General features: G+C 56.3%; 1 protein-coding gene across 1 annotated transcript in view; it reads left to right on the top strand.

The window, feature by feature from the left end:
* Positions 1-8,413: 8,413 nt before the first annotated feature.
* Positions 8,414-11,114, top strand: part of LOC124522842 (mucin-16-like) — a 100,665-nt gene continuing 97,964 nt past the window's right edge. The window contains 1 exon segment of the mRNA XM_047094497.1: positions 8,414-10,939. Within this exon segment, the coding sequence (XP_046950453.1) occupies positions 8,414-10,939 (2,526 nt within the window).

Below are 11,114 nucleotides of genomic sequence, written 5' to 3'. Positions count from 1 at the left end.
GGCCTCTGTTTCTCTGTGATTGTTTTCTTAAAGAAGGTGCTTGAGTAGAGAACCCGGGTGGTTTCCTGCTTCCCCCTTCCTGCTGCCTCCAGTCTTTGCTAACACTGTGTCTTTTCTCTGGAACACTCCCGTCCCCTCTCCCTACCCTGTCTGGCCCAGCTGACTCCAGCTTATTCTTCAGGTCTTGGTGTAGTGTAGGCGGCACTTCCTCCAGGAAGACTTCCCTGATTTCTTGCCCCTTCTGAGACGGGTGTCTCTTGCCAACCTCCATTCCAGCTTGATCACCTGCACTTGTGTGTGTCCATCTTGGCCAGGCTGCGTGCCCAGAGTGGAGTTGGGGCTCAGGGTGCACCTGTCCTAGAAGCACGTGAATGGGAGCTGGACGAGAAGACAGGAGAGTAAGGTTAGCAGGAAGTCACATGGAGCACGGAAGGATCTGGGGGTTTCTGATGAGTCTGTCCCGGCCACAGGTCCGTGGAATTCGGTGCCGGATACAAGATGCAGGAGAGATGTGAGGCCCCGTAGGGCGTCCACTGCTCACAGGTTCATGGAGTTTGGCTCTGGATAAAAGAATCAGGGGAGATGTGAGGCCCCGTCGGGGGTCCACTGCTCACCACCTTCACACCAGGCACCGGCATGTGCCTTCCCCTAGGCAGAATTCCAAATCCCCCACCTGCCTCCCACGCCAGCTCCTCAGGCCCCCGGCAGGGACAGCTGCAGGGCTCGGCTCCGGGGTGCGGGACTGCAGACCCCGCGATGGCCACGTGGGGCAGAGCTGGGGGGGGTGGGGCAGGGGTGGTATGGATGGAAGAGGCCCAGCCCTCGGCCCCCCTGGCCGCCGGGGAGTTCCCGCGTGGGAACGCAGTCTCTCCTCTCGACTCCCACACATTCCAAAATGCTCCGAGCCAGCCGTGCCTCCCCCGGGGAGGGTCCACCCAGCTCCAGTCTGCTGGTACCAGGTCCTGAGCAGGAAGGTGTCCCGTAGACGCCCGGGGCTTCAGAGAATGCAACAGGTCCATGCCTCGGTCCCTGCCCTCCTTAAGCCACGTGGACCCACGGACAGCAGACTCGGGAGCCAGGCTTGGCTGGGGGGGCGGGGGTCCCCTCCTGCCCCTCCTCACAGAGGGTGTCGGTCTGCAGGTGTTAGTCACTACGCGGGCACCGGATAATGCCAGCCGACCTTTGCCAGCAGCGAACCACTCTTCCCCCAGGGCAGGCCCTGCCCCTCTCGGGCAGCTCAGCAAGGCGTGTCCTCAGCACCCTCCCAGGAGCCGGGCCCAGCCGGCTCAGTCACCGGGACCCGTTCAGGGGGTGAGGAGCACAGCCCGGGGCGGCCAGGCAGGAGCATGGGCTGGGAGGGCCCGGCACCCCGGGGGTGCCAGCGTAGGCACCTGCTGGTTCTGGCCGTCAGCCTCCTCCTCACCTGCGGGCCAGGTAAGCCGGGCTGGGCTGGGGCCAGTAGAGGACAGAGCAGACGTGACACGTGCCTGAGGCTTCCAAGCCCCTCGCGGTCGGCAGAGGTCTTCTGCTTTCTGGCAAAGGCCCAAGTCACAGCTGGCCAGATGAGGCTGCGTGTTCCGAACTGACAGGCAAGTTCACCGAATCCCTGTGCCACGAATTCGATATCTGCCAGGCTCCGTGTGGAGACGGCCAGCCGTCCATTCCTTCATCCACGGGCTCGCTCACACCCTCACTGGCTGGGGGGCTGGTTCTGTAGACACCCGTGCCTGGCCCTCAGGTGGGAGATGACCCAGTCACAGCTTTGGGCTTCCAGAAGCTCCGGGCTGCTGGGCAAGGCGGGCGGCTGCCCAGTCATTAGGGGTGCACGGTTGAGCAGGAGCACTGAGGGCAGGGAGTTTCCCTAAACTGCAGGGTGGCATTGGGGTCGCCAGGGATTTCTACGGGCACGATCAGTGGGAGAGAGGGAAGGGCAGGGAGAACTGTGTGTGCACAGGCCAGGAGGCAGGAAGCTGCCAGGTGTGTCTGGGATAGTTCGGTGTGATGTGAGTGTATTTGGGCTGCATGATAGGGGGATGTGCAGGGGAGGGGTGGAAGCCGGAAGGCAGCCTGTGAGGTTTCGGGGAGCTGTGTTCTTCGATCCCAAGGGGTCTTTGCAGGCCTGTTGGTCATTTTGGAGGATTAGCTTGGGCCCTTGCTGCCTCGAGGAAGCCCACCGGCCTCGGGGAAAGGCAGGGGTCCAGCTTGGTGTGTTTGCATGCTGTGGGGGGAGGCCAGACTCTCTCCTCTACAGAGAGAAGCTCCAAGGTTCTCCACATGTGGCCCCTGGGGTGTCCAGACCCCCGGACTGTTTTACACCAGCCGCTTCCTTGGGCAGGCATCCTGGGCTTTCTAGCCAAACCTCTGGTGTGCAAGACATCCAGAGGCTGGTAGAAGGGGGCATCTGCCCTCTGCCAGGTGCCTAAGTAGCTGTTCCTTTACTCGTCCCAGGAGAAAGGACCGTCCTCAACATTTAGCTTGGAAACAGAGGCCACCAGGGCCAAAGGGCAGTCGAGAGGGCCTTCCCCATCCTAGAAGGGCGTGAGACCCTGGACACTGGCAGCCTGGGAGCCGGCTCGCCCTTCCCTCACCCAGGCCAGGCTGCAGCTCCCTGAACAGGTGGGGAAGGCTCCCCAGCCCCCCAGCCCTGAGTCACTGAGGCCCGGCTCTGGCCCCAGGGAAGAGCTTTGTGGTTAGACGTCATTGTGAGGCATCCACACAATGACCTGAATGGTGGGCGGGTTTGTACAGGACAATCCCACCACCTCCGATGGGGCGTGTCCCCCTGAGCTGTCCCCAAAGCACTAGCCACAAACAGAGGCTGTTTAACAGCTTTTGTCCCCAAGGTTCACTCTGGGTCTGATGCAGGGGGCTGTTGGAGCTGTGTGACTCCTGCTCCTGTCCCAGGGAGTACTGGTCACCCGGACTATGGGTTGACATCCCTCCCCACTGCCCCATCACTTCCATAGTACCTGGGACACATCTCATGGCAGGGATTCCCCTGGAACCAATCCGGACACCCTCCAGGACTTCTGACTTAAATGTCGGAAAGGACTCCCTTAATCCCTGGGCAGAGGTGAAAAGAAATCTAAATCTAGCACTGACCCGCTTTGTGTTCTTGGGCCAGACACTTACCCTCTCTGAGTTTCCAACTCCTCAAGAGTGATTTTTTTTTTTTTTTTTTTTTTTTTTTACAAATTCCAGAGCTGGAGGAAAAGCATTCCTCACTCACCTCTCCCTCTACGTTGGACCCCGTCCATGTTCTTCCTGCGCTCTCTCCCACCTTGCCCCTGGGGCTGAGACACCCCAAGATCCCACAGGACCTTGGTGACCATCATCTTGTATTGTGCACATCCTGTGTGCCAGGGTTTTACCTGCATTATCTTGATTGAGCCTGCGTGGGTGAGAACAGGGCCACTGCTACCTCCCGTTTGATGGAAGAGGAGACAGGCTCAGAGAGGTCAAGCCTTTTGTTTAAAGCCACACAGCAAGGGTCCAGATCTCAGTGTCTGGATGATTCCTAAGCCCCGACTTCACCCTCTGCCTGGGAAGAGGGTTGACAAAGACCACTCGTGTCCTGGGAGTTTCCCGGCACATGGGTACCTCCCCCAGGGGAGATGAGCGGTTCTCCTCTGCTGACCCCTCCCAGCAGGGCTCCCCAAGGGCCAGCACAGCATAGAACGTACAACGCTCTCACCATGCTCTGCTGAGTGCCTTTCCTGGGTCCCTGGACAGTGGCCAGAGGGTATTTGGAACTCAGATGTGGGCCCCTGAGTCTAACCCGCTCTGGCCAGAATTTCAGCTCATTTTTCACCACTTATGACTCATCTCCCAGAAAAAAGGAAAGATTTGTTCATGTTTCCCCATGGGTCCAGGCAGGTGGGGCAGCCCCGGGCTTCTTCATGTCCAGCTTGTCACTGGATGTTCCTGGGGCTTCTCCCAGGTGGCCAGTCTGAGCAGGTGAATGAGCCCCTCCCACCTTCTGGGAGAGTCAAGGCCAGACATAGTGGCTTACACAGGGCCCCACCCACTCTTGACGGTAGATTCAGTGGTCCAGGTTACCCTCCCCATTTCACAGATGAGGGGACAGAAGCTCAGAAGAAGGTCCCCCATGTGGCTGGGGGGGGGGTGGGGACAGCTGTGCCTGGAAGCCAGGGTGTCTGACTCTAAGCACCACACTCTGCATCACCTGCCACTATTTAGATCTGGCTTCTGGATGTGGGTACCAGCCTGGGTACCGGCCTCATCTTCTGGCTCCCTGCTCAGACCTCAGAGCTGTCCCCAGAGGCCTTAGTGCATCACAGGCCAAGGGTTGCAGGGCCATGAATGCTGGGTCAGGAGGACACATCCCAGGAGGGCGACCAGCCAGCCATCCTGGTTTGCCAAGACTGAGGGTGTTCCTGGGATGTGAATCTTTAAGCGCTAAAATTGAGAAAGTCCAGGGCAAACCCCGACAGGTTGGTCACTGTCCGTCCTGGCCCCTCTCCTGTACTCACTCTGTTCCTGGCACATCTCCTCTGCCTCACTCATGAATATTGGCTTCCCTGAGGACAGGCAGGAGGGAGAAAGCCTGGCCCTTATCCCTCTCCCTCTGACCCTCCTGACTGCCAGTCTACCTTCTCTGTCCACATCTGCACTCGGTCCTGGAGGCAGGGGTGCAAGTGGGTCTCAGCCTGGACCTGGCCATCAGCTCTGGCACACACAGAGGCAAGTTCCCTGCTGCTGGGGCATCTGGTGGGATGTCCCCTTGGTGGGAACCAGTGTAGACAAGAAGAGGGAGTTTGAGGCTGGAACTCTATCTGGGTTCTTCATGCCGCCCGCCGCTCCTTGACCCTGGGCGATGGGTCTTCCCCATCCCAGAGTCTAATTTGTTCCCTATATTTGAATGGCAAAGATGCCACATAGCAGGGCAGTTAGCAGTACAGACACTGGTGCCAGACGGCCTGGGTTCAAATCCTGCCTCTGCCACTTCCTGGACAAGTGAGGTAACCTCTCGGAGCCCCCAGACTTGCATCTAGAATGTGAGAATAAATGTGTGATTGAGTAGATGTGAAATCTAGATTAAGTTAGATGATGCCTCCAAAATAGTGGTTCTCACCACGGTGTGATGTTGATTCTCTGGGGACATTGGCAATGTCCGGAGATATTTTTGGGTGGACAACCAAGGGGGCAGGGGCTACTGACATCCGGTGAGTAAAGGCCAGGGATGCGGCTAAACATCCTGTTCTAGCTCCTTCCAGTCCATTCTTTTTGCAGGAAGACTGCTCAGTGCCTACTGTCCTCTGTGCTGGGCTTCTCGTGCTGGGGGCTGTGCCTCCTTGGGAATACTGGTCCCATCCACTTCTGTCAAGTCCTCTGGGATCATTTGTACCAGTTTCTGGCTTCTGAGACCTGCCACTGAGACCTCTCTGTGCTCCAGTCCCCCAACCTGCCTCCATCTCTTTAATTGCTTATAAGATGGTAACCTTACCTACTCGGTCCTAAGGGTTCCTTGCCTTCTAGGTCCAGCAAGCTTTCACAGTCCTGATCTTTACTCTGTTTTGAGACTTCATTCCTTACCAATTGGAGGACAGAAAGCCTGTGTAGTCTCAGCTTTTGGACTTTATACCAGAACCTTCTCAAAAAGAACTCTCTGGAGAAAGAGTGAGCTGATGAATGTACCTTTGATCCTTATACCTTCTGTTGCCTCATGTAGAGAGCATAATGCAAAGCTCATTTGAAGGAGGGAGTGGAGGGGTAGCTGGTGACACTCAGGTATTGGAGAGAGCTGTGTGTACCGCGGACTATGAGAAAAAATGATCTTGGGGCGCCTGGGTGACTCAGTCGGTTAAGCGTCCGACTTCGGCTCGGATCGTGATCTCACGGTCCGTGAGTTCGAGCCCCGTGTCAGGCTCTGTGCTGACAGCTCGGAGCCTGGAGCCTGCTTCGGATTCTGCATCTCCCTCTCTCTCTGCCCCTCTCCTGCTCATGCTCTGTCTCTCTTTCTCTCTCAAAAATAAAACATTAAAAAAATTTTTTAAAAAGTTTCTTCAGGTTGAGGGCTTAGTCCTATCAGACTGCCCCCCTGCCTGCTCCCCCACACCAGATGCCAATTGCAAAGTCCAGGCTGTTAGCTGTCCTTCTGACCAACCTGCTACAAATCAGAGGCTCCAGTGACCCCCCTCCAACTCAGGATGCCAAATGCAAGACCAGGTGGCTGCTTGTACTTCTGACCAACTGACTGTAAATGAGAAGTTCCCACAACCCCCTCCTTGGGTTCCATTAATTGGCTAGTGCTGCTCACAGAGCTCAGAGAAACCATTTACTTACTAGGTTACTGGTTTCTGATATAATTCAGGAACAACCAGATGGAGGAGACACAGAGGGCAAGGTGTGGGGAAGGCTCAGACCTTCCATGCCTTCTGCAGGGGACCACTCTCCCATCCCCATGTGCTCATCAACCCAGAGGCTCTCCCAGCCTGCCCTTTGGAGGCTTTATGACACAGAAATGATTAAATCACTGGCCATTGGTGGTTGAACTCAACCTCTAAACCCTCTCTCTCACCCTTTGAAAGTTCCAACCCCCTAATCACCTGGTTGGTGCTCTTCTCTAGCCCTCATCTGCCGCCATCATTAGGTGTGGTCCCAAACTCACCTCATTAGCACAACAAAAGACACCTTTATAGCTCCCTTCACTTGGGCAATTCCAAGGGTTTTAGGAGCTCTTTCCCAGAAACAAGAACAAAGATCAAATATATACATTTCTTATTACAAATCACAATATCCCAGCTTCAAAGAAGACCTTCCAGAGGGGGAGATGATTAAACTGTTTTTTAAAAGTCACTTTATAGAAGAAAAAATAAATGAGCAGTGATATTTATTCTCCTTCTCAGACTTTCCTGAAAATTCCAGTGGAAGTAATGTGGTCTCATTGTAGAACACTTAGAAATTTCAGTAAAGAGAAAACACAAGGTTGAACTGAATCTTTTTTTTTTTTTTTTTAGCTTTTTATTTGAGAAAGAGAGTGTGAGTGGGGGAGAGGGACAGAGAGAGGAGAGAGAGAGAAATCCCAAGCAGGCTCCACACTGTCAGCATAGAACCCAACATGAACTCAATCCCACAAACTGTGAGATCATGACTTGAGCTGAGATCAAGAGTCGGACGCTTAACCAATGGAGCCACCCAGGCGCCCCTGGACCCCAGCCTCTTGACCATTGGCGTCCAGTATTCTTTGCAGTGGGGGCTGGCCTGTCTTATGGGGCTGGTAGCCGCATCCCTAGCCTCTGTCCACTAGGTGGCACCAGAGCACCACTCATCGTAACAAACCAAACCTGTGGTCCCTTTCTGGAATATTCCCCGGGGGGGGGGGGGGGGGAGGGACATCAGACCCGGTTGAGAACCAGCGTCAGAGGGAGAGACAAGGTGGATCGTTAAGGACACGACAGGCAAACGAATAAGATTCGAAGGAGGGGACTGATACGGTCAGATTTTTATTTTAGGGAAATTCCTGTGGTTGCCACATCCTTTCAGAAAGGCTGCCCGATTTCCCCCAAGCTCCCACGTGCACAGGGGTCATCTGGACCTAAGTGTGTCCGGGACAAGTGCAGAGATCCCAGTTACATCGCCCGCCAGAAAAAACTGCAGGGAGCCCAGTGGAGGATGCCAGCAGCCGGCTTGGCTCTCCGAGGGCACATCTTAGACCCGCGTCTGAAAGGCAAATGCTGACGCATCCCTGCTTGGCCCCATGGGCCTCCTTGGGTCCAGTGCTCCTACCCTGTCCTGTAACACAGCAGGCAGTAGTGCTGAAACCACCCAGGACACGCACGTTACCAGTTTATCACGTGAGGTTTCCGCAGCTGTGGCCACCGTGGACAAAAGTGCCCTGTCTTTTACTTTCCCAGCTGAGACCGCGACCAGTGTCTCTGCTCCTGGAAGAGAGAACAGTGTGACTATCACCACAGCCTCCAGCCCTGACAGCAGGGTGACAGGTGGGGCTCCGGGGTCCTCATCTGACCCAGAGGGGGAGCTCAGAAGCACGGCTGCCGGTGGGAACCCTGAGCCCTCCAGGGCACCCCTCTCCAGCACCCCAACAGCCGCGTCACAGACCCAGGCAGGCTCCGTTCAGGACGCGAGTGAATCCCAGCGCACGCGCTGGACAGAGACAGATCCTGGGGGGTCCTCAAGCATTCTGGTAACCTCTGTCAGCCCTTCCCCCACTCCGGAAGTCACTGCAAAGAGCAGCCCCTCCAAAGGAACTTCACCCCAAGAAACCTCGACAGACACACTCTTCACAGAAGCCACAGGCGGCCCGGCCACCGATCAGCTGACTGTCCCCAGTGGGGTGGGAAACAGCAGCACCAGGAGGAGTTGGACCACAGCCCACCTCCCCACAGAACATACGGCTTCATCTGAGACACTCACGGGTTTGACTCAGACCATGAGAAGTGCCCCAGTCACTCCAGCCGAGGTGGGGGCGGCTGGTAATCCAAGTACTCCGGGAGCCACACGCTTGCCCTCCAAGACGGTCTCTTCTACTTACCCCGAGACGTCATCTAGAGAGACTCCAGATTCCGGGGAGCAAAGGAGCCCAGGACTGCCTCGGTCCAACACGGAACATCACTTTACCTCCCCTGAGCTTGGTTCTGAGGGAGACACCACGCTAACCCCCAGTGTTTCCCTGCTGTCACCTGCTTCAGATCTGGGTGATAAAGTGCCAGGCTCCAGCACATCCTCAGTGCAGACAGTTACCTCTTCCACGACCACGGGGATCCCGGGGAGCCCAGAGAGGACGGAGCCAAACACAGCTGTCACGTTTCCCATAACGGCAAGTAATCCAGTGGCAAGTGCTGGGAGGGTCAGAAGTGCCACCTCTACCCTGGCCCGTCCATCTACCCCAGGGGAAGAGACAGCAGGGAGCATGCTCCCCCTCAGCACCTCCCCCGAGACCCCAGACCCGCCCAGCCTCCCCGCAGCCGGGACTTCGGCTTCGGAACCGTCGGGTGGCCCTGGAACCCTCAGCATCACCAGTGTGTCTGGAATGAAGACTTCATTTTCTCCATCCCCCTCCTCTGCCTCAGAAGAGACAAACACCCTTTTATTTACTACTGGAGAGGATTCAAAGAAACCTTTAAATCCATCTGTGTCTCCACCTGAGACCTCTGTTTCCAGAGACAAGACCACCTTGGCCTTCACCTCTGTGCCCATGCAAGCCCTCTCAGCCGTGGACTCCTGGGCTACACGCTCAGGTGAGTACCGCTCATCCCATATAGCGAATGCCTTCAGGGCCACAAACAGCACCTCCATTGCACAGTCAGCCAACGCCACTCTTCCTAAAACTTCTCAGTTGACGAGGACCCCTGCTTTTATTTCTGCAGCCGCCATGTCACAGACCAACACTGTACTTCACAGCAATGCTTGGCCGGAGACGAGTCCCAAATTTGCAACAAGGTCGCCTCTGGCACGAAGCACTGTGTCAGCGACTGCCCCTCTTCTTTCTGCGGCCGGCGTGGTTCCTGGATTCAGTTCCCTAAAAACCAGCTCCACGGAAGGAGTGTCTGTGTGGGAGCCTTCAACAGACAACCCAAGAGGTCCAGCCACCGTTCCTTCCCGACCTTCCACCAGGATGCAGCCCACAGAGGGAAATGGTGGGGAAAGGAAGTCGGGAACAACCCACCCGCCCATTGGAACCGCATCTCCACCTGAGACATCCACACATGCCTCCCTGGCCAAGGAAAGCCGTTGGGTCTCAATGAGTGCATCTCAGTCCACTGGTGCTTCCAGCTCAAGGACTGTACGAAGGACAAGCCACTTGGCTGGCCTCTTGTCTGGGGCCCCCTATGATTTGTCCTCTGGGGGGCTTACAGTTTCTGGGGACGAAACCAGCCCACCTCTGGCTCCAGAAACAACTGCAGTTCACTCGCCTGATATCTTGTCTTCATCTGCTGCTTCTGTTGCCCCAGTCCCAGTGGCCACCACATTTTTAGCCCAGGAGGTCACCGCAAGCACTGTAGCCGGCACAGCTGAGGCTAGTAAATGGGACATGCCCATATCTTCTAGGACTTCCTCATCACTTAGCAACTCCCCAGCCAGTGCGGACACATGGAGGGGCGTCTCTGTTCCCCTGGCTACTCCATCGTCAGCCCCGTCAGTGGAGCCATCAGAAGAGAGCGTTGCTACCTCTGGCACCCGCCCAGAACCAACAGACTCATCCGGCGTCCTCCTCAGAGAGGTGCAAACCAGTCCAGAGAGTCACACGCCCCTTGTCTCACCCTCGGTGAAGGCCACCGCGGCTGTATCAATAGCAAAAATGGAGACTGATGAAATCTCTTACTCTTCTGGGTCGCCACCTGTGATGTCACTTCCCGGAAAGATCGGCACCAGTGGACTGGGGGCCTCCGCCACATACGTCCCCCCTCCGGATCCCATGGTGACACGTTCAGCTCAGGTCTCTTCATCCCATTTGGTGAAGGAGCTCAGAACCACAGACACTTATGCAAGAACAGAGTCCGCCAGTCCAGCTGCTCATGCTGGAAGTCCTCAAATCCCAAGGACACCCAGTCCCACTAGCCCGGACACGATGGCAGGGGCCAGCACAGACACAGCTGAACGCTTCACTGGATCCCAGGGCACAGATCCGGCAGAAAAATCCCCTGGATTCGGGACACGGTCAACCCTAGGACCAGTGTCTGTCGTGGCCTCTGCCTCCCCTCCCTCTGGAAGCAGCACACTGGAACTGACCTCTGATGCCTCAGGTGAGTCCTTGACCCTGAGCACCAGTAACGAGAGCACAATCACTTCTTGGCTCCGGGCTCTCAGTACGTCTCTCCCCATGGTAACGTGGCTGAGTACCAGCTCAACAGAGGAAAGGGCCTTAAATGCTCCCGATGCTTCAAGTCCAAGTTCATCCAAGACATTTGCTACATTTACACCTTCTGTACCTTCCCATGAACTTGCAGATCCAGGGGTAGACACCACTGTTCTCCAAAATACAGATTTGAGCACCGTGGGCACGGGTGGGGACTTAACTCCCCTCACAGCCACAGCCTCCCACCAGCTGAGCATGAGTCCGTCCGCCGCGTTGATTCATTCACCCTCAGATCCTACAACCGTAGCTATCACAGCCTCAGGGACGAGGGACA

Source organism: Lynx rufus, unplaced genomic scaffold (assembly GCF_022079265.1).
Source record: "Lynx rufus isolate CCGP_SWC_20201006 ecotype Redwood Valley unplaced genomic scaffold, mLynRuf1.p SCAF_4, whole genome shotgun sequence".
In the NCBI taxonomy this organism is placed as follows: domain Eukaryota; kingdom Metazoa; phylum Chordata; class Mammalia; order Carnivora; family Felidae; genus Lynx; species Lynx rufus.
Note: the sequence above shows the minus strand (reverse complement) of the source record. Positions and strands in the feature narration are given on the sequence as shown.